At 45.5% G+C, this 23,966-nt stretch overlaps 1 protein-coding gene across 1 annotated transcript; it reads right to left on the bottom strand.

The window, feature by feature from the left end:
* Positions 1-836: 836 nt before the first annotated feature.
* On the bottom strand, positions 837-18,347 carry trim2b (tripartite motif containing 2b). Its single transcript, XM_038986543.1, has 14 exons — positions 18,270-18,347; positions 16,694-16,845; positions 16,230-16,410; positions 15,874-16,030; positions 14,363-14,465; positions 12,001-12,139; positions 11,527-11,706; positions 10,355-10,484; positions 9,443-9,546; positions 9,180-9,347; positions 4,360-4,528; positions 3,877-3,947; positions 3,554-3,694; positions 837-989 (listed from the first exon to the last, which is right to left on the bottom strand). Exons 1-14 carry the CDS (start codon positions 18,345-18,347, stop codon positions 837-839), a joined length of 1,926 nt encoding a protein of 641 aa, XP_038842471.1.
* Between the last annotated feature and the right edge of the window lie 5,619 nt (positions 18,348-23,966).

Genomic DNA, 23,966 nt, shown 5'->3' on the forward strand with positions numbered 1-23,966 from the left:
GTATCGTTCTCTAGAACCCATATGAACAATTTGTATTGTTCTCTAGAACCCATATGAACAATTTGTATCGTTCTCTAGAACCCATATGAACAATTTGTATCGTTCTCTAGAACCCATATGAACAATGTGTATCGTTCTCTAGAACCCATATGAACAGTGTATATATTGTTCTGTAGAGTCCATAGGTTTAAGAGCAGATAAACAAGTTGAAATTGGTTTAATATTGAGTCAGATTAACAAATTGAGATTAGTTTGATATTGAGTCAGATTAACCAATTGAGATTAGTTTGATATTGAGTCAGATTAACAGGTTGAGATTGGTTTCATATTGAGTCAGTTTAACAGATTGAGATTAGTTTGATATCGAGTCAGAAAAACAGGCTGAGATTAGTTAAATATTGAGTCAGATTAACAGATTGAGATTAGTTTGATATTGAGTCAGATTAACAGGTTGAGATTAGTTTGACATTGAGTCAGATTAACAGGTTTCCACGGTGGGATGGGGAGCTGTGACATCATTTTGGCAAGCCGAGAGCTAGGTCTCAGGTCTGTTAGGTCCCAGAACCAATGCTCTCACTGTGCAGCTCTGGCCAATAGTAAGGCAGATGAGTGACGTGTCGTCAGTGCAAAGAGAGGTGCTGATTTGACTGGTCGTCATTTAAGTTCACACCAGGAAGTGGTAGACCTTGAAACAGTGATTCTGTCCATCTCTCCATCTCTCTTCTCCCTCCATTCATTCTCCCATACGTCCCTCCCTCTATTACTGTAGGTATATGTAGACCTTGAAACAGTGGTTCTGTCCATCCATCTCTCCATCTCTCTTCTCGCTCCCTCTATTACTGTAGGTATCTGTAGACCTTGAAACAGTGGTTCCCAGAGTCGGCCACCACCACGTGTCCATCAGAGGTGAGAGCCAGACCCTGAGGTCCGTAGAGAGGGTCAGCTGATGTGTTGATATAGGACAGGAAGGAGCCACTACCATCAAACACCTGGAGAGGAGGGGGGATAGAATGATGAAAATACTTTTTGAATGTTGATATCTGTGTAAGAATGATGAAGATAAAGTATTCTCAAAGTATTTTAAAAGTATTCTGAATGAATTATATTTTTTCTAAAGTAACTGAAAACAATACTTTTGTACCTGTATTTGAATACTTTTGTACCTGTATTTGAATACTTTTGTACCTGTATACAGTGTCTTCAGAAAGTATTCACACCTTTGACTTTCCCACATTTTGTTGTGCTACTGCCTGAATTTAAAATGGATTGTGTCCTTCCTAACTCAGTTGCCGAAGAGGAAGGAAACCGCTCAGGGATTTCACCATGAGGCCAATGGTGACTTTAAAACAGTTACAGAGTTTAATGGCTTTGATAGGACAAAACTGAGGATGGATCAATAACATTGCAGTTACTTCACAATACTAACCTAAATGGCAGAGTGAACAGAAGGAAGCCTATATAGAATAAAAATATTCCAAAACATGCATCCTGTTTGCAATAAGGCACAAAAGTAATATGGCAAAAAAATGTGGTAAAGAAATAAACTTTTTGTCCTGAATACAAAGCGTTATGTTTGGGCCAAATCCAACACAACACATCACTGAGTACCACTCTCCATATGTACAAGTATGGTGGTGGCTGCATCATGTTATGGGTATGCTTGTAATCGTTTAGGACTGGGGAGTTTTTCGTGATTTTTTTTTTTTACAAAATGGAGATAAGCAGAGGCAAAATCCTAGAGGAAAACCTGGATTCAGTCTGCTTTCCAACAGACACTGGGAGACTAAATCACATTCCAGCAGGACCATAACCTGAAACACAAGGCCACATCTACACTGGAGTTGCTTACCATGAGGCCAGTGAATGTTCCGAGTTACAGCTTTGACTTAAATCTGAGTGAAAATCTATGGCAAGACTTAAATGGTTGTCTAGCAATGATCAACAACCACTTTGACAAAGTTTGAAGAACGTAAAAAAATTATCCAGGTGTGGAAATCTCTTAGAGACTTACCCAGAAAGACTCACAGCTCTTAGAGACTTACCCAGAAAGACTCACAGCTCTTAGAGACTTACCCAGAAAGACTCACAGCTCTTAGAGACTTACCCAGAAAGACTCACAGCTCTTAGAGACTTACCCAGAAAGACTCACAGCTCTTAGAGACTTACCCAGAAAGACTCACAGCTCTTAGAGACTTACCCAGAAAGACTCACAGCTGTAACTGCTGTATTGACTCAGGGGTGTGAATACTTATGTAAATAAATTATTTCTGTACTTAATTTTCAGTAAATTTGCAAACATTTAAAAAACTATGTTTTCACTTTGTCATTATGGGGTATTGTGTATAGATGGATGAGGGAAAACATATTTAGTAATTCAAAGAATATGAACACTTTCCGAATGCCCCGAGTGGCACAGCGGTCTAAGGCACTGCATCTCAGTGCAAGAGAAGTCACTACAGTCCCTGGTTCGAATCCAGGCTGTATCACATCCATCCGTGATTGGGAGTCCAATAGGGCGGCGCACAATTGTTCGGGGTAGGCCGTCATTGTAAATAAGAATTTGTTCTTAACTGACTTGCCTGGTTAAATACATTACCTATATTATATCTGTGGCTGTTGTGGCATTCTCTCAACCAGCTTCACCTGGAATGCTTTTCCAACAGTCTTGAAGGAGTTCCCATATATTCTGAGCCCTTGTTGACAGCTTTTCCTTCACTCTGCGGTCCAACTCATCCCAAACCATCTCAATTGTGAGTGTTGAGGTCAGGTGATTGTGGAGGCCAGGTCATCTGTTGCGGCACTCCATCACTCTCCTTTTTGGGCAAATAGCCCTTACACAGCCTGGAGGTGTGTTTGGTTATTGTCTTGTTGAAAAACAAATGATAGTCCCACTAAGCACAAACCAGATGGGATGGCATATCGCTCCAGAATGCTGTGGTAGCCAAGTGTGCCTTGAATTTTTTTTTAAATCACCGACAGTGTCACCAGCAAAGCACCCCCACACCAACACACCTCCTCCTCCATGCTTCACGGTGGGAAAACCACGCATGCGGAGATCATCCGTTCACCTACTCTGCGTCTCACAGAGACACAGTGGGTTTGGAATCAAAAATCTCAAATTTGGACTCATCAGACCAAAGGACAGAATTCCATCGCTCTAATGTCCATTGCTCGTGTTTCTTGGCCCAAGCAAGTGTTTTCTTCTTATTGGTGTCCTTTAGTAGTGGTTTCTTTGCAGCAAAGGCACACCTGTTAATTTAAATGCATTCCAGGTGTTTACCTCATGAAGCTGGTAGAGAGAATGCCAAGAGTGTGCAAAGCTGTCATCAAGGCAAAGGGTGGCTACTTTGAAGAATCTAAAATCTAAACTATATACTGATTTGCTTAACACTTTTTTGATTACTACATGATTCCATATGTGTTATTTCATAGTTTTGTTGTCTCCACTATTATTCTACAATGTTGAAAAAAGTCAAAATAAAGAAAAACCCTTGAATGAGTAGGTGTGTCCAAACTTTTGACTGGTACTGTATATATATATATAAAACTATACCTGTATGCGGCTGTTGCCCCAGTCGGCTACAATGATGTTCCCGTTCACATCGACGGCCACGCCTGTAGGAGCATTAAATTGACCGTTGCCCTCTCCGTTAGATCCAAACTTCAACAGCAGCTCTCCCTCTGGGGTGAACACCTGGAGGGAGGGAGGGAGGGAGGGAGGGAGGGAGGGAGGGAGGGAGGGAGGGAGGGAAATGGCGACTTTTTTAATTGAACCAGGACTTTTTCCCATTCATTCTGTTGGTTTAATTAACGAAGGTCATGTTTAGATGATCCACCAGACCTAGGTGGGAGTGTCCTGATAAGTTAGTTGCTTACCTTGACAGAGTGGTTGTGAAAGTCTGTCACTATGATCTCATTGTTGTTGTTGACGGCTGCAAAATGAGGACCTGGTCGGAAGAGAGGAGAGAGGAGGCAAGGAGGTGGAGAGAGGAGGCAAGGAGGTGGAGAGAGGAGGAAAGGAGGTGGAGAGAGGAGAAATGAAGAGGAGGTGGAGAGAGGAGAAATGAAGAGGAGAGGAGGTGGAGAGAGGAGGAGAGGAGGTGGAGAGAGGAGGAGAGGAGGTGGAGAGAGGAGGAGAGGAGGTGGAGAGAGGAGAAATTAAGAGGAGAGGAGGTGGAGAGAGGAGGAGAGGAGGTGGAGAGAGGAGGAGAGGAGGTGGAGAGAGGAGAAATTAAGAGGAGAGGTGGAGAGAGGAGGAGAGGAGGTGGAGAGAGGAGGAGATATGGATCATAATCATCACCATCATTATCATTCCCATCATCATCAACATCATGACCCTCAGCATCATCATCAACACACCTGCAAACTGTTTGTCTCCATTGCCACGGCTACCGAATTTAGAAACGAGCTTGCCGGTTGGCTGGAAGATGAAGACGGTGCATGCCTTGTTGTCAACGACAATCACATGACCGTTCTGATCCACTGACACGCCCTTCGGTCCCATTAGCCTACCAGAGCCCAGCTTGGCCTGACAGACAGACAGATGACACAACAAATCAGAGGACAGGTTAGCCTGAAGATAGAATAAAGTTACCTGTATGTCACTTTTATGTCACCTGTAGATTGTTGTGCTCAGACATCTGAAGGGGCAGATGCTCAAAGTCACCCCCCCCCCCTCAAAAAATGTTTGCCTTAATTAACAACAGCGCCATGTTGTTACGTTATAGCCTTATTCTAAAATGGATTAAATAAAAAAATGTCCTCAGCAATCTAAACACAATATCCTCTAATGACAAATCGAAAACAGGTTTTCCGAAGATTTTTGTGAATTTATATAAAATAAAAAACAGAAATACCTTATTTGCATAAGTATTCAGACCCTTTGCTATGAAACTCTTAAATGTGCGCAGGTGCAATCTGTTTCCATTGATCAACTTGATTGGAATCCACCTGTGGTAAATTCAATTGATTGGACATGATTTTGAAAAGGCACACACCTGTCTATATAAGGTCCCACAGGTGAAAGTACATGTCAGATCAAAACCAAGCCATGAGGTCGAAGGAAATGTCCGTAGAGCTCCGAGACAGGATTGTGTCGAGGCACAGATCTGGGGAAAGGTACCACAACATTTATGAAGCATTGGAATGTCTCTAAGAACACAGTGGCCTCTATCATTCTTAAATGGAAGAAGTTTGGAACCACCAAGAGTCTTCCTAGAGCTGGCCGCCGGCAAAACTGAGCAATCGGGGGAGACGGGCCTTGGTCAGGGAGGTGACCAAGAACCCAATGGTCACTCTGACAGAGCTCTAGAGTTCCTCTGTGGAGATGGGAGAACCTTCCAGAAGGACAACCAAGATTGAACGTCTGGAGGAAACTTGGCACCATCGCTAAGGTGAAGCATGGTGGTGGCAGCATCATGCGGGGGGGATGTTTTTCAGGGGCAGGGACTGGGAGACTAGTCAGGATCAAGGGAAAGATGAACAGAGCAAAGTACAGAGAGATCCTTAATGAAAACCTGCTCCAGAGTGCTCAGGACCTCAGACTGGGGTGAAGGTTCACCTTCCATCAGGACAATGACCCTAAACACACAGCCAAGACAATGCAGGAGTGGCTTCGCGACAATTCTCTGAATGTCCTTAAGTGGCCCAGCCAGAGCCAGGACTTGAACCAGATCGAACATTTGGAAAGACCTGAAAATAGCTGTGCAGCGACTCTTCCTATCCTACCTGACAGAACTTGAGAGGATCTGCCAAGAAGAATGGGAGAAACTCCCCAAGTAAGTGTGCCAAGTTTGTAGTTTCATACCCAAGAAGACTCGAGGCTGTAATCACTGCCAAAGGTGCTTCAACAAAGTACTGAGTAAAGGATCTGAATACTTATGTAAATGTGATATTTCAGTTGTTAATTTTTTATAAATGTGCAAAAATAAAAAAATAAAACTGTTTTTGCTTGTCATTATGGGATATTGTGTGTAGATTGATGAGGGGGAAAAAATTATTTAATCCATTTTGGGATAAGGCTGTAAAGTAACAAAATGTGGGAAAAGTCAAGGGGTCTGAATACCCTTATTCTCTACAGGGCAGTAACAGCTAGTAACGTTACGCAGCTGCCGGTCAGCTAACTAATAACGTTACGCAGCTTCCGGTCAGCTTGCTAGCTTGTAACGTTACGCAGCTTTTGGTCAACTAGCTAGCTAGTAACGTTATGCAGCTGCCGGTCAGCTTGCTAGCTTGTAACGTTACGCAGCTTTTGGTCAACTAGCTAGCTAGTAACGTTATGCAGCTGCCAGTCAGCTTGCTAGTAACGTTATGCAGCTGCCAGTCAGCTTGCTAGTAACGTTATGCAGCTGCCAGTCAGCTTGCTAGTAACGTTATGCAGCTGCCAGTCAGCTAGCTAGTAACGTTATGCAGCTGCCAGTCAGCTTGCTAGTAACGTTATGCAGCTGCCAGTCAGCTTGCTAGTAACGTTATGCAGCTGCCAGTCAGCTAGCTAGTAACGTTATGCAGCTGCCAGTCAGCTAGCTAGTAACGTTATGCAGCTGCCAGTCAGCTTGCTAGTAACGTTATGCAGCTGCCAGTCAGCTAGCTAGTAACGTTATGCAGCTGCCAGTCAGCTTGCTAGTAACGTTATGCAGCTGCCAGTCAGCTAGCTAGTAACGTTATGCAGCTGCCAGTCAGCTTGCTAGTAACGTTATGCAGCTGCCAGTCAGCTTGCTAGTAATGTTATGCAGCTGCCGGTCAACTAGCTAGTAACGTTATGCAGTTTTCAGTCAGCTACATAGCTAGTAATGTTATGCAGTTTTCAGTCAGCTACATAGCTAGTAATGTTATGCAGTTTTCAGTCAGCTACATAGCTAGTCATGTTATGCAGTTTCCAGTCAGCTACATAGCTAGTCATGTTATGCAGCTGCCGGTCAGCTAGCTAGTAACGTTATGCAGTTTACGGTCAGCTAGCTAACTAGTATTGTTATGCAGCTTCTGGTCAGCTTGCTAGCTTGCAACGTTATGCAGTTTACGGTCAGCTAGCTAGCTAGTAACGTTATGCAGCTGCCGGTCAGCTATCTAGCAATCCAATAATGTGGAGCTGGCTAGCTAGTAATGATATGCAGCTTCCGGTCAGTTAGCTAGCTAACCAGTAATATGCAGCTGGCTAGCTAGCTAGTTAATAATATAGCTAACAAAGGAAACAACTTAATACATTTTAACTAAAAATGTATGCCCGTGTAGGAGGAAGGGGAGGACCATCCTCCTCTGTGAATTTCATAAAAATAAAGATCGTGAAAAGTTATCTTTTTAGGATACCTTCAACAGTGAAGAGGCGACTCCGGGATGATGGCCTTCTAGGCAGAGTTGCAAAGAAAAAGCCATATCTGAGACTGGCCAATAAAAATAAAAAAAATTGATAGGCAAAAGAACACAGACACTGGACAGAGGAACTCTGCCTAAAAGGCCAGCATCCCGGAGTCGCCTCTTCACTGTTGACGTTGACTGGTGTTTTGCGGGTACTATTTAATGAAGCTGCCAGCTGAGGACTTGTGAGGCATCTGTTTCTAAAACTAGACACTCTAGTCCTTGTCCTCTTGCTCAGGTGTGCACCGGGGCCTCCCACTCATCTTTCTATTCTGGTTAGAGCCAGTTTGTGCTGTTCTGTCTGTGCCAACACAATTGCAAAAGGGTTTTCTAATGATCAATTAGCCTTTTAAAACGATAAACTTGGATTAGCTAACACAACGTGCCATTGGAACATAGGAGTGATGGTTGCTTATAATGGGCCTCTGTACGCCTGTGTAAATATTCCATAAAAAAATCTGCCGTTTCCAGCTACAATAGTCATTTACAACATTAACAATGTCTACACTGTATTTCTGATCATTTTGATGTTATTTTAACGGACAAAAAATGTGCTTTTCTTTCAAAAACAAGGACATTTCTAAGTGACCCCAAACTTTTGAACGGTAGTGTAGCTATATTTTGTTGTATTTATTTTTCACTTTCACTTACTTAGCTAGCGAATGCAGCTGGCTAGTTTAGCCTGCTCAAACACCCGGCTCAAACAGAGAGATATGCTATGTTAGCAAGCTGACTATGGCTGTCCAACACTGGAACTCTTCTAAGTCAAGGTAAGCTTTTGGTTTTATTAATGTATTGCCACCGGGTCCTGCCGGTGTAACTGCTAAACTGTTTGCTGACTGTACACTGTACTGCATGACCGTAGCGGGTTTCCTAATGCTTAAGTTCTAGTAGCTATTTTGACTATGGTGTTAGCTAATAATGGTGACAAGGATGTAGGCTGTATGTAGCGGTTAGCGGTTATGGTATGAAGGTTTGGCTTGGGAAAAGTATTTTTTCACCTGGTCACAGAGAGCTGATATGTTGTGCAGTGAAGTCCACAAGCGAAGGGAAAAGGTGAGTGGAAGAGAGCGCGTAGATGGGAGAAGGAATTATAAAACAATCAAAGAGATCATGCTGTTTGTATGTGGCTGCTATGAAAGTGAACTGTGTTTGGGTGTGATCAGGGGTGTATTCATTCCGCCAATTCTGTTTAAAAATATTTCTTAAATGGAAGCAACGGAAAAACATACCTGAATTTGTCCAATAGAAACTCTCGCTTGAAACTGTTGGACTAATGATTACAACCTATATCAGGTAGATGCAGGCACTAGTGCTCAAGACGGTATTGAATGTGTCACTTTCTGTCACCTTGATTACTCAAAATCCTCTCTACCTGAAATGAAATGTTATAATAAAAACAACACCAATCTGAAAGTTCGCTTTTCTGTAGGGCTCAGGTACCCTTAGACCTCTATCTGTGCACGTGCCTGCCTATATGTCACCTGTATGTCACCTGTATGTCTCCTGTATGTCTCCTGTATGTTCACCTGTATGTCTCCTGTATGTCTCCTGTATGTCACCTGTATGTCTCCTGTATGTTCACCTGTATGTCACCTGTATGTCACCTGTATGTCACCTGTATGTCACCTGTATGTCTCCTGTATGTCTCCTGTATGTCTCCTGTATGTTCACCTGTATCTCACCTGTATGTCACCTGTATGTCTCCTGTATGTCACCTGTATGTCTCCTGTATGTCACCTGTATGTCTCCTGTATGTCACCTGTATGTCACCTGTATGTCACCTGTATCTCACCTGTATGTCACCTGTATGTCTCCTGTATGTTCACCTTGTATTTGCCCTCGCTGGAGAAGATGCTGACCCACTTGTTGTCATAGTCGGCGATGATGATGTCACCGTTGGGGTGAACAGCCACACCCGTTGGTCGTTGGAGTTGCCCTGGCGACCGACCCCTCACCCCAAAACGACTCTTAAACTCCCCCCCATTAGAGAAGATCTGTCCGGGGGGGGTGGACACACACACACACAAATTATCAAAATTCTGCCACGGTGTGTGTGTGTGTGCGTGCGTGTGTCTATGTGTGTATTTACCTGGACACACTGGTTATTGCTGTCTGCTATTAGAATCCTGCCATTGGAGGACGCTGACACACCCTGCAGGTTAGTAAACTCTCCTTTATTTCTCCCCTTAGTACCTGGAGTGCGCGCACGCACACAGAGTGAAAATATTATTAATGGAGTAACTAGAGGTAGAGAGATAAATAAAGAGAGAGAGAGAAGCAGACAGAGAGAGAAGCAGACAGAGAGATAAATAAAGAGAGAGAGAGAAGCAGACAGAGAGAGAAGCAGCCAGAGAGATAAATAAAGAGAGAGAGAGAAGCAGACAGAGAGAGAAGCAGACAGAGAGATAAATAAAGAGAGAGAGAGAAGCAGACAGAGAGATAAATAAAGAGAGAGAGAGAAGCAGACAGAGAGAGAAGCAGACAGAGAGATAAATAAAGAGAGAGAGAGAAGCAGACAGAGAGATAAATAAAGAGAGAGAGAGAAGCAGACAGAGATAGAAGCAGACAGAGAGATAAATAAAGAGAGAGAGAGAAGCAGACAGAGAGAGAAGCAGACAGAGAGATAAATAAAGAGAGAGAGAGAAGCAGACAGAGAGATAAATAAAGAGAGAGAGAAGCAGACAGAGATAGAAGCAGACAGAGAGAGAAGGAGACAGAGAGAGAAGGAGACAGAGAGAGAAATAAACAGAGAGAGAAACAAACAGAGAGAGAGAGAGAGAAACAAACAGAGAGAGAAACAGACAGAGAGAGAGAAACAGACAGAGAGAGAGAGAAACAGACATAGAGAAACAAACAGAGGGAGAGAGAACAAGCAGAGAGAGAAACAGACAGAGAGAAACAAACAGAGAGAGAAACAGACAGAGAGAGAAACAGACAGAGAGAGAAACAGACAGAGATAGATAAATAAATAAATAAAAATGGACAGATCTCCCTCTCTCACCGATCCTGAAGATAAGATCATCTTCGATGGGATTCTCTTTGCGTCTGGGTGTCCCCAGGGCACTGCCTGTCCTCCTGGAACCCTTCTTCTTACTCCCAGACCCAGGGGACTTTCCTCTCCGCTTAGCCCCCTCAGAGGAGCCTGTAGACGGGGTGGCGGTGGTCGTCAGAGAGGTGGCTGTGGTGGTGGGAGGAGACTCCTGGAAAATACATTTAACATGGAGTTAGAGGGAGGGAGGGACGGTAGACAAAAAAAAAACCTACTGTCCTTACCTCTCTCTCTCTCTCTCTCTCTCTCTCTCTCTCTCTCTCTGTCTCTCTGTCTGTCTCTGTCTCTCTCTCTCTCTGTCTCTCTCTGTCTCTCTCTCTCTCTGTCTCTCTCTCTGTCTCTCTCTCAATTCAAAGGGCTTTATTGCCATGGGAAACATATGTTTACATTGCCAAAGCAAGTGAAGTAGATAATAAACAAAAGTGAAATAAACTATAAAAAAGTAAACAGTAAACATTACACTCACAAAAATTCCAAAAGAATAGAGAAATTTCGAATGTCATTTTATCTCTATACAGTGTTGTAACGATGTGCAAATTGTAAAGGGAAAATAAATAAACATAAATATTGTTTGCATTTACAATGGTGTTTGTTCTTCACTGGTTGCCCTTTTCTTGAGGCAACAGGTCACACATCTTGTTGTTGTGATGGAACACTGAGTATTTCACCCAGTAGATATGAGAGTTTATCAAAATTGGATTTGTTTTCAAATTCTTCGTGTATCTGTGTAATCTGAGGGAAATATGTGTCTCTAATATGGTCATACATTTGGCAGGAGGTTAGGAAGTGCAGCTCAGTTTCCACCTCATTTTGTGGGCAGTGAGCACATAGCCTGTATTCTCTTGAGAGCCAGGTCTGTCTACAGCGGCCTTTCTCAAAAGCAAGGCTATGCTCACTGAGTCTGTACATAGTCAAAGCTTTCCTTAAGTTTGGGTCAGTCACAGTGGTCAGGTATTCTGCCACTATGTACTCTCTGTTTAGGGCAAAATAGTATTTATAGTTTGCTCAGTTTTTTTGTTGAGTCTCTCTAATGTGTCAAGTAATTATCTTTTTGTTTTCTCATGATTTGGTTGGGTCTAATTGTGTTGCTGTCCTGGGGCTCTGTGGGGTCTCTCTCTCATTACCTCAGGGTCAGGGGACCTGGTAACTCTGAGTCTGAAGGGACTTCCTTTGATGTGTTGGTCATAGAGCCGGAGAGCCAATGAAAACTCTCCTTCCTTGTTTACAGTGTAAACAAAATCATATGTCCCGTTCTTGTAGTCGAGTATCTCCCCGTCCGCCACGCTACCATCTGGAGTACACACCTGGAAGGAAATATAACACTATTTATCCATGTAGGGCAATTAGTTTAGTGTAACGTAGCATAGCGTAGCATATATTCATATATTTTACCTTAGTTTAGCGTAACGTAGCATAGCTTAGCATAGCGTAGCATACATTCATTTATTTTATCTTAGTTTAGCGTAACGTAGCATGGCTTAGCATAGCGTAGCATACATTCATTTATTTTATCTTAGTTTAGCGTAACGTAGCATGCATTAGCTTAGTTTATTTTATCTTAGTTTAGCTTAACGTGCTTGTGCGTGTCGGCCCCCCACCTCAGCAGACAGGATGGCATTGCCGCTCCGGCAGGGTCCGCCGGCCTTGTCTCTGGTCGTTATGGTTACGCAGGCTGGGAGACCCACGATGCACTGCTCCAGTCCCACACCCGACGCCTCACTCTGGCTCGCCACCGCGCTTGGAACGACAATCAGGATGGCATTATTTTTAATTCATTTATATTAATTGTTTCATTTCATTTTTGGTTAAAAAATATTATTTAGTTTATTCATCTTTTATTTATTTGTTAATTCATATTTTTTATCTAACTAACATATTTTATCTCTGATACCAGCAGCCAGTTCACTTCCCAACCTTCCATCGCACCTCCCGGGACTTGAATCAGCAACCTTTCAGATACTGGTCCACCTGACTACACCTGACTACACTGACCTGGTAGTGATGATAGTCCCCAGCTGATATAGACTGACCTGGTAGTGATGATAGTCCCCAGCTGATATAGACTGACCTGGTAGTGATGATAGTCCCCAGCTGATATAGACTGACCTGGTAGTGATGATAGTCCCCAGCTGATATAGACTGACCTGGTAGTGATGATAGTCCCCAGCTGATATAGACTGACCTGGTAGTGATGAAAGTCCCCAACAATATAGACTGACCTGGTATTGATGATAGTCCCCAGCTGATATAGACTGACCTGGTATTGATGATAGTCCCCAGCTGATATAGACTGACCTGGTAGTGATGAAAGTCCCCAGCTGATATAGACTGACCTGGTAGTGATGATAGTCCCCAGCTGATATAGACTGACCTGGTAGTGATGAAAGTCCCCAGCTGATATAGACTGACCTGGTAGTGATGATAGTCCCCAGCTGATATAGACGGACCTGGTAGTGATGATAGTCCCCAGCTGATATAGACTGACCTGGTAGTGATGAAAGTCCCCAGCTGATATAGACTGACCTGGTAATGATGAAAGTCCCCAGCTGATATAGACTGACCTGGTAGTGATGATAGTCCCCAGCTGATATAGACTGACCTGGTAGTGATGATAGTCCCCAGCTGATATAGACTGACCTGGTAGTGATGAAAGTCCCCAACAATATAGACTGACCTGGTATTGATGATAGTCCCCAGCTGATATAGACTGACATAGAAGTGATGATAGTCCCCAGCTGATATAGACTGACCTGGTAGTGATGAAAGTCCCCAGCTGATATAGACTGACCTGGTAGTGATGATAGTCCCCAGCTGATATAGACTGACCTGGTAGTGATGAAAGTCCCCAGCTGATATAGACTGACCTGGTAGATGAAAGTCCCCAGCTGATATAGACTGACCTGGTAGTGATGTTAGTCCCCAGCTGATATAGACTGACCTGGTAGTGATGATAGTCCCCAGCTGATATAGACTGACCTGGTAGTGATGATAGTCCCCAGCTGATATAGACTGACCTGGTAGTGATGATAGTCCCCAGCTGATATAGACTGACCTGGTAGTGATGATAGTCCCCAGCTGATATAGACTGATCTGGTAGTGATGATAGTCCCCAGCTGATATAGACTGACCTGGTAGTGATGATAGTCCCCAGCTGATATAGACTGACCTGGTAGATGAAAGTCCCCAGCTGATATAGACTGACCTGGTAGTGATGAAAGTCCCCAGCTGATATAGACTGACCTGGTAGTGATGATAGTCCCCAGCTGATATAGACTGACATAGAAGTGATGATAGTCCCCAGCTGATATAGACTGACCTGGTAGTGATGAAAGTCCCCAGCTGATATAGACTGACCTGGTAGTGATGATAGTCCCCAGCTGATATAGACTGACCTGGTAGTGATGATAGTTCCCAGCTGATATAGACTGACCTGGTAGTGATGATAGTCCCCAGCTGATATAGACTGACCTGGTAGTGATGATAGTCCCCAGCTGATATAGACTGACCTGGTAGTGATGATAGTCCCCAGCTGATATAGACTGACCTGGTAGTGATGATAGTCCCCAGCTGATATAGACTGACCTGGTAGTGATGAAAGTCCCCAGCTGATATAGACTGACCTGGTATTGATGATAGTCCCCAGCTGATATAGACTGACCTGGTATTGATGATAGTCCCCAGCTGATATAGACTGACCTGGTAGTGATGAAAGTCCCCAGCTGATATAGACTGACCTGGTAGATGAAAGTCCACAGCTGATATAGACTGACCTGGTAGTGATGATAGTCCCCAGCTGATATAGACTGACCTGGTAGTGATGATAGTCCCCAGCTGATATAGACTGACCTGGTAGTGATGATAGCCCCCAGCTGATATAGACTGACCTGGTAGTGATGATAGTCCCCAGCTGATATAGACTGACCTGGTAGTGATGATAGTCCCCAGCTGATATAGACTGACCTGGTAGTGATGATAGTTCCCAGTTTGTGGATAGACTTTCTCAGCCCCTCTGACTTCATCAGTAAATCCAGCTGATCATTCTCCTCAGCCTGGAACGGTAGCCCTACCGGAAATACACATGTTAAAATCGGTAGCCCTACCGGAAATATACATGTTAAAACGGTAGCCCTACCGGAAATACACATGTTTAAAACAGTAGCCCTACCGGAAATATACATGTTAAAACGGTAGCCCTACCGGAAATACACATGTTAAAAACGGTAGCCCTACCGGAAATACACATGTTAAAAACGGTAGCCCTACCGGAAATATACATGTTAAAACGGCAGCCCTACCGGAAATGCACGTGTTTAAAACGGTAGCCCTACCGGAAATACACGTGTTTAAAACAGTAGCCCAACCGGAAATATACATGTTAAAACGGTAGCTCTACCGGAAATACACGTGTTTAAAACAGTAGCCCTACCGGAAATATACATGTTAAAACAGTAGCCCTACCGGAAATACACATGTTAAATCGGTAGCCCTACCGGAAATACACGTGTTAAAACAGTAGCCCTACCGGAAATACACATGTTAAATCGGTAGCCCTACCGGAAATACACGTGTTTAAAACAGTAGCCCTACCGGAAATATACATGTTAAAACGGTAGCCCTACCGGAAATACACATGTTAAATCGGTAGCCCTACCGGAAATACACGTGTTTAAAACAGTAGCCCTACCGGAAATACACATGTTAAATCGGTAGCCCTACCGGAAATATACATGTTAAAACAGTAGCCCTACCGGAAATACACATGTTAAATCGGTAGCCCTACCGGAAATACACGTGTTAAAACAGTAGCCCTACCGGAAATACACATGTTAAATCGGTAGCCCTACCGGAAATACACGTGTTTAAAACAGTAGCCCTACCGGAAATATACATGTTAAAACGGTAGCCCTACCTGAAATACACGTGTTTAAAACAGTAGCCCTACCGGAAATACACATGTTAAAAACGGTAGCCCTACCGGAAATATACATGTTTAAAACGGTAGCCCTACTGGAAATAATCATGTTTAAAACAGTAGCCCAGGTTATCAAGTTATTTCACATTAGACTGGCTGATGTAACCCATGTGAATCACATCACAGGGAGTTCTGTGACCACACTGGTCTGCAAACGAGGCCATTTGCTAATGCAATATTCGCTCAGAGATTGCGTGACAAGTTCTCTAAAAAGTAAAAAAAAAAATTCCCCTCAGGTTTTGAGACCTCTCGTTGTTTGGATTTGAAAATCCAACCATTGTAATAGAAGGGGGCAGGGCTCAGAGGCTGTGGGTGTTTGAGTGAGAAAGCACAGAGGAGAGCCAACCAGTAAAAGCACAACTCCCTTCATTATCAAAACATTGTGCCAACAACATTAAACATCCTTTCCAGACTCTGAAGTCAGGAGGACTTTGAGAGTTAGGTGTTAGTCAGACTAATTTCACATGTCATGGAATGGAACATGTACGCATTTCCAAACCTTGGCTGGCCAGCTCCCCCAGCCTCTCCCCTAGGCCTCTCTCAGCCTGCAGGCTCGCGGCGCTGGCCCCCCCGCTCAGGGCCGCCTCTGTCTGGGTACAGGTGTCAGCGATACCCCTGTGGCCCTGGAGCAGGGTGTCCAGCTGGGCCTGCAGAACCTAGGGAGAGAGAGAGAGAGAGAGAGAGAGAGAGAGAGAGAGAGAGAGAGTGGAAGAGGGAGAGAGGGAGAGAGGGAGAGAGGGAGAGAGGGAGAGAGAGAGAGAGAGAGAGAGAGAGAGAGAGAGAGAGAGAGATGTAGGACTCTTTTTTTTCTCCCTCCCTCCCTCGCTCCCTCCCCACTCTCTCTCTCCTCCCTACCTTCTGTTTCAGTCCGTAGGTGACCTCTAGCTCCATCAGTAGGACACTCTTCCTGACGTCCAGGGTCTTGTGGAGCTCTTCGAAGCTGACGTGGATGTCCTCCTCGATCAAAGCTCTCTGATTGTTCAGCTGCTGTAGGATGTCTCTCAGAGACACCAGGGCCTCCGAGATCTGAGGCAGTCTTGATGTAAACACACACACACACAGATCAGAGAGGGTGGGGGGGAGAGAGAGAGAAGAGAGAGAGGGAAGAGAGAGAACGATGGGGTGGGGGGAATGAAACTTGACAATAAAACAGTGAACAATACCTGTTCTGTGCAGCAGTCAGTCTCTCCTGTGCCTGTCAGTGTGTGTGTGTGTGTGTGTGTGTGTGTGTGTGTGTGTGTGTGTGTGTGTGTGTGTGTGTGTGTGTGTGTGTGTGTGTGTGTGTGTGTGTGTGTGTGTGTGTGTGTGTGTGTGTGTACCTGTTCTGTGCAGCAGTCAGTCTCTCCTGCAGACCGTCTCTGTGTGTCTCCAGAGCTGCTAACAACGGTCCCGTGGGGTGGTCTGCATGCTCCCCGGACGCACACTCCTCACACACACACACCTCACACCCTGAACAGTACAGCTCCGTCACCTGGTGACAACACACACACACATCGTTAACGTGTCTGTGGATGAGGAGTGTGGAGGTGGGGGTGTGGAGGGTTGTGTGTGTGGAGGGGGGGTGTGTGGAGGGGGGGTGTGGGGGGTTGTGTGTGTGAAGGAGGGGGGTGTGGAGGGTTGTGTGTGTGGAGGGGGGGTGTGGAGGGTTGTGTGTGTGAAGGAGGGGGGTGTGGAGGGTTGTGTGTGTGTGGAGGGGGGGTGTGGAGGGTTGTGTGTGTGGAGGGGGGTGTGGAGGGTTGTGTGTGTGAAGGAGGGGGGTGTGGAGGGTTGTGTGTGTGGAGGGGGGGTGTGGAGGGTTGTGTGTGTGTGGAGGGGGGGTGTGGAGGGTCGTGTGTGTGTGGAGGGTGTGGAAGGTTGTGTGTGGAGGGGGGGTGTGGAGGGTTGTGTGTGTGTGGAGGGGGGTGTGGAGGGTTGTGTGTGTGTGGAGGGGGGGTGTGGAGGGTTGTGTGTGTGTGGAGGGGGGGTGTGGAGGGTCGTGTGTGTGTGGAGGGTGTGGAAGGTTGTGTGTGGAGGGGGGGTGTGGAGGGTTGTGTGTGTGTGGAGGGGGGTGTGGAGGGTTGTGTGTGTGTGGAGGGGGGGTGTGGAGGGTCGTGTGTGTGTGGAGGGTGTGGAGGGTTGTGTGTGGAGGGGGGGTGTGGAGGGTTGTGTGTGTGTGGAGGGGGGTGTGGAGGGTTGTGTGTGTGTGGAGGGGGGGTGTGGAGGGTTGTGTGTGTGTGGAGGGGGGGTGTGGAGGGTCGTGTGTGTGTGGAGGGTGTGGAAGGTTGTGTGTGGAGGGGGGGTGTGGAGGGTTGTGTGTGTGTGGAGGGGGGTGTGGAGGGTTGTGTGTGTGTGGAGGGGGGGTGTGGAGGGTTGTGTGTGTGTGTGGAGGGGGGGTGTGGAGGGTCGTGTGTGTGAAGGAGGGGGGTGTGGAGGGTTGTGTGTATGTGGAGGGGGGGTGTGGAGGGTTGTGTGTGTGGAGGAGAAGTGTGTGGAGGGGGGGTGTGGAGGGTTGTGTGTGTGTGGAGGGGGGTGTGGAGGGTTGTGTGTGTGTGGAGGGGGGGTGTGGAGGGTTGTGTGTGTGTGGAGGGGGGGTGTGGAGGGTCGTGTGTGTGTGGAGGGTGTGGAAGGTTGTGTGTGGAGGGGGGGTGTGGAGGGTTGTGTGTGTGTGGAGGGGGGTGTGGAGGGTTGTGTGTGTGTGGAGGGGGGGTGTGGAGGGTTGTGTGTGTGTGTGGAGGGGGGGTGTGGAGGGTCGTGTGTGTGAAGGAGGGGGGTGTGGAGGGTTGTGTGTATGTGGAGGGGGGGTGTGGAGGGTTGTGTGTGTGGAGGAGAAGTGTGTGGGGGGGGGGGGGGATTGAGGTTGAGGGGAGGAGGATGAGTGTGTGTGTCTCCTACCTTGCCAGTGTGTGTGTGACAGGCCAGTCCCTTGTCTGGTAGAGCCTCCAGTACTGTACACTCTTCACTACTGCTGTCAGGTGACGGCTGTCCCGCCTCCATCAGGACAGTCCACACCCCTTTCTGCAGCCAGGGGGAGGGGCCAGACAAACAGACACCCCCCTTTTACTGCAGCTAAGGGAGGGTCAGATGGACAAACCCTTTCTTCCTTTCTCAGGACCGCAGTAACTCTGCACGGATTCACCTCAGGACCGCAGTAACTCTGCACGGATTCACCTCAGGACCGCAGTAACTCTGCACGGATTCACCTCAGGACCGCAGTAACTCTGCACGGATTCACCTCAGGACCGCAGTAACTCTGCACGGATTCACCTCAGGACCGCAGTAACTCTGCACGGATTCACCTCAGGACCGCAGTAACTCTGCACGGATTCACCTCAGGACCGCAGTAACTCTGCACGGATTCACCTCAGGACCGCAGTAACTCTGCACGGATTCACCTCAGGACCGCAGTAACTCTGCACGGATTCACCTCAGGAATGGAAACTCACTGTCCTACAAGGAGAAATGGGAGACATGGGTTAGAGAGATACTTCTGAGGTCCTGATAAACAACTTGACGAGGAGCGGAGACACAGCTTTATAATGTCTTTCTATTAAAGAAGCTTTATATCTAATGGCCAAGTTAACCTAATATGTTTTACCATGAGACAAACACAGATACATGATTTATTATTTATGTTGAAGGGGTTCTCTGGTCACTTCTACTGATATAATTCCCCCTCCACTTGACTGGTATGAGAGAAAATCTGTTAATACCTATTAATACACATAGAGCGTCTTTGGAAAGTATTCAGACCCCTTGAATTTTTGCACATTTTGTTACGTTGCAGCCTTATTCCCAAATGGATTCAATTGTTCAAGTTCAAGTCCGAGCTCTAGCTAAAAGGCACACGACAGCCCACTTTTTTGCCAAGCGTCACGTCTGGAGGAAACATGGCACCATCCCTATGGTGACATCGACCCTAAGCACACAGCCAAGACAGCGCAAGAGTGGCTTCAGGACAAGTCTCTGAATGTCCTTGAGTGGCCCAGCCAGAGCCAGGACTTGAACCCGATCGAACATCTCTGGAGAGACCTGAAAATAGCTGTGCAGCAACACTCCCCATCCAACGTGACAGAGCTTGAGAGGATCTGCAGAGAAGAATGGGAGAAACTCCCCAAATACAGGTGTGCCAAGCTTATAGCATCATACCCAAGAAGACTCGAGGCTGTAATCACTGTCAAAGGTGCTTCAACAAAGTACTGAGTAAAGGGTCTGAATACTGATGTAAATGTGATGTTTCATTTGCAACAATTAAAAAAACGTTTTTTGCTTTGTCATTATGGGGTATTATGTGTAGATTGGGGGGAGGGGGAACAATTTAATCCATTTAGAATAAGGCTGCAATGTAACAAAATGAAGCGGTCTTTCAAAATACATATATAGGAAAAATAACATATAGGTCACAAAATGTCTGTCAATAGAGTGGCTCTGGTTCCTATGGTAACACTGGGAGGAAAGGGAAACGCCCACACAAATCTAAAGTCTTCCAATCACGTGCTTTCTACTCTCTACCCCAATTCCATGAGAAGGCCTACAGTGAATAGGAATGGAATAGGGTAGAACACATTTCCTAAAGAGGGGAGATTATGGTAATGTTACGTTTCTTTCTGCCTCTCTTTCTCTGTCTCTTTTTTCCCCTCCCTCCCTTTTTCTCAACCCCTCTCCCTGCAGTAAATCTTGCAGTGCATTCTGGGAGGCAGTGAGGCTGTCTGTTATTGTCGAGCCAGGACTTGGCTGAGTGTCTCTCTCTCTCTCTCTCTCTCTCTCTCTCTCTCTCTCTCTCTCTCTCTCTCTCTCTCTCTGTCTCTCTCTCTCTCTCTCTGTCTCTCTCTCTGTCTCTCTCTCTCTGTCTCTCTCTCTCTCTCTCTCTCTCTCTCTCTCTCTCTCCCTCTCTCTCTCTCTCTCTCTCTCTCTCTCTCTCTCTCTCTCTCTCTCTCTCTCTCTCTCTCTCTCTCTCTCTCTCTCTCTCTCTCTCAGAATTCTATTGAGGTAATTTGTGTGTGTGCATGCAAGTGTGTGTGTGTACGTGTATTCGTATGTGTGTTACATGGTGTTTTATTTGCACTAGAACTACACAGCTGATTAAAATAATCAAAGTTTGATGATGTGTATGCTAGGGGGCAAAAAATAAAAACGAGGGGCCCCAGGTCCGAGTTTGGGAAAACCCTGCTCTAAATAACCCGTTGACGAAGGCAGTGCACATCTCTCTAACACTGTCTACAGCAAAACACTGTAATGGTACCCTATTCTTTATGGGCCATGGTCAAAGTTGTGCACTACTATTGACCAGGGCCAAATGGCACCCTATTCCCTTTATTGGGCACTACTATTGACCAGGGCCAAATGGCATCATATTCCCTATATAGTGCACCATTTTGACCAGGGCCAAATGGCATCATATTCCCTATATAGTGCACTTCTTTGACCAGGGCCAAATGGCATCATATTCCCTTTATTGGGCACTACTATTGACCAGGGCCAAATGGCATCATATTCCCTATATAGTGCACCATTTTGTCCAGGACCAAATGGCATCATATTCCCTATATAGTGCACCATTTTGACCAGGACCAAATGGCATCATATTCCCTATATAGTGCACTTCTTTGACCAGGGCCAAATGGCATCATATTCCCTATATAGTGCACTACTATTGACCAGGGCCAAATGGCATCATATTCCCTATATAGTGCACCATTTTGACCAGGGCCAAATGGCATCATATTCCCTATATAGTGCACCATTTTGACCAGGGCCAAATGGCATCATATTCCCTTTATTGGGCACTACTATTGACCAGGGCCAAATGGCATCATATTCCCTATATAGTGCACCATTTTGTCCAGGACCAAATGGCATCATATTCCCTATATAGTGCACCATTTTGACCAGGACCAAATGGCATCATATTCCCTATATAGTGCACTTCTTTGACCAGGGCCAAATGGCATCATATTCCCTATATAGTGCACTTCTTTGACCAGGGCCAAATGGCATCATATTCCCAATATAGTGCACTACTATTGACCAGGGCCAAATGGCATCATATTCCCTATATAGTGCACCATTTTGACCAGGGCCAAATGGCATCATATTCCCTATATAGTGCACTACTTTGACCAGGGCCAAATGGCATCATATTCCCAATATAGTGCACTACTTTGACCAGGGCCAAATGGCATCATATTCCCAATATAGTGCACTACTTTGACCAGGGCCAAATGGCATCATATTCCCTTTATAGTGCACCATTTTGACCAGAGCCCTGTTGCACTTGTAACATATCCCTGATTACTATCTGAAGAAATTACGCACATTCCACCTCCGAGCTACAGTCCCCGCCTTGTAAAGATCGCTGGCACAGGCCTGCCACACACACACACACACACACACACACACACACACACACACACACACACACACACACACACACACACACACACACACACACACACACACACACACACACACACACACACACACACACACCGCTCTGTAAGGCCTGAGCCAGATCAGAACTCCATCCGTCCCTCCCTCCCTCTCTTTCTCCTTCCCTCCTTCTCTCCCTCCCTTCTTCCCCTCTTCTCTCCTTTTCCCATCACATCCCTCTCTCCCTCCCCTCTTCCCTCCTTCCCTTCTCCATCCCTCTCCCCCCCCCTTTCTCAGGAAAACACACTGTGACACAGATGCTGCTGTCATCATCCCTCCTCTCTCTCTCTTTCTCCACTCTCTTTCCATCCCCCTCTCCTCTCCATCTCCTGTAGACTTACTGTGTTGCCTGGTTGTTGTAGTGATAGTAGTACCTCTGGATAATCCACGGTAGATCCATCTTTATAGCGATAAAGGTCTATCCGTCTGTGTGTTATCCAGGGGTTTATGCTGCTCGGTCTGAGGGAGAGAGAGGAGATCGCTACGGCAACAGAGATGGAGAGAGAGAGAGAGATGAAACAGAGCTGCAGCAGGAAACAGAGGGGGAGGGGACTAGGGACTGGCTACAGGGGCCGCAGCCATTCAGAAATAAAAGAGAGGATAGAGGCAGCTCATTGGTTGGTTGATGAGCTCACTTAGTCTCTCGCAAGTGCTCTCTCTCTCTCTCTCTCTCTCTCTCTCTCTCTCTCTCTCTCTCTCTCTCTCTCTCTCTCTCTCTCTCTCTCTCTCTCTCTCTCTCTCTCTCTCTCTCTCTCTTTCTCTGTCTCAGTCTGTTTCTCTCTCTTTCTCTCCTCCCCCTCCCTCTCTCTGTCATATGTGGCAATAAGGGTTACTGTAATTTGTGTACAGCTAGCCTAGCAGTTAAGACTATTGGGCCAGATAACTAAAGATTGCTTGTTCGAATCCCACAGCCAACTAGGTAAAACATCTGTTGATGTGCCCTTGAGCAAAGCACTTAAAACTTCTTCTTAATCTTATGGCTGCAAGGGGCAGTATTGAGTAGCCAGTTAAATCGTGCCCATTTCAAACGGCCTCGTACTCAATTCTTGCTCGTACAATATGCATATTATTATTACTATTGGATAGAAAACACTCTCTAGTTTCTAAAACCGTTTGAATTATTTCTCTGAGTGAAACAGAACTCATTCTGCAGCACATTTCCTGACCAGGAAGTGGAATGTCAGAAATCGATGCTCTGTTCAACTTCCTGCCTATACATGGGCATGACACGTAAGAGTCTACGTACACTTCATACACCTTCCCCTGGTTGTCAAGAGGCGGTGAGAGAAGAAATTTCGTGTTTATCTTGGTCTGAGGTGGAATTAAAGCTCTTTGTATGACGTGACCGTCCATTTCCTGTTTCTGGAGCGCGCGAAAGGAGACATGGATTTGCCTTCTGTTTAGCTGTCGTTATGGACGACTAACATCTCCGGTTTAGATTTTATTTGATACATGTGACCATATCATCGTAAAGTATGTTTTTTCAATATAGTTTAATCAGATTATTGAAATTTTTTCGGGAGTTTTGCCGTGTTCCGTTCTCTGACTTTGTTGACGTTGGAGAGATCCGTGCCACTTGGCAAGTGCCCATGCTAAATCAAGAGGGAAATTTGCCGTTCCAGATCCAAACAACGACTGTTCTGGACAAAGGACACCTTGTCCAACATTCTGACGGAAGATCACCAAAAGTAAGAAACATTTTATGATGCTATTTCTAATATCTGTCGTGCATGTGAACTGGTCGTCGGCGCCCAAGTGTTTCTGGCTATTGTGGCTACGCTAATATAACGCTATATTGTGTTTTCGCTGTAAAACACTTGATAAATCGGAAATATTGTCTGGAATCACAAGATGCCTGTCTTTCAATTGCTGTACACTATGTATTTTTCAAAAATGTTTTATGATGAGTAATTAGGTATTTGACGTTGGTGTCTGTAAATATTATGGCTGCTTTCGGTGCAATTTCTGATTGTAGCTGCAATGTAAACTATGATTTATACCTGAAATATGCAAATTTTTCGAACAAAACATATGCTATACAATAAATATGTTATCAGACTGTCATCTGATGAAGTTGTTTCTTGGTTAGTGGCTATTTATATCTTTATTTGGTCGAATTTGTGATAGCTACTGATGGAGTAAAAAACTGATGGAGTAAGAAAAGTGGTGTCTTTTGCTAACGTGGTT

Source organism: Salvelinus namaycush, unplaced genomic scaffold (genome assembly GCF_016432855.1).
Source record: "Salvelinus namaycush isolate Seneca unplaced genomic scaffold, SaNama_1.0 Scaffold503, whole genome shotgun sequence".
NCBI classification, from domain to species: domain Eukaryota; kingdom Metazoa; phylum Chordata; class Actinopteri; order Salmoniformes; family Salmonidae; genus Salvelinus; species Salvelinus namaycush.

What these genes read in the sequence shown, in the direction of transcription:
- trim2b (XM_038986543.1), bottom strand. Translation starts at nt 18,347, where the DNA reads ATGGAGGCGGGACAGCCGTCACCTGACAGCAGTAGTGAAGAGTGTACA. An exon ending in TGATCTTATCTTCAGGATCG is followed by an intron (nt 9,547 to 10,354) that starts GTGAGAGAGGGA and finishes CGCGCACTCCAG; the next exon opens with GTACTAAGGGGAGAAATAAA. An exon ending in TGGAGACAAACAGTTTGCAG is followed by an intron (nt 3,948 to 4,359) that starts GTGTGTTGATGA and finishes TCTTCCGACCAG; the next exon opens with GTCCTCATTTTGCAGCCGTC.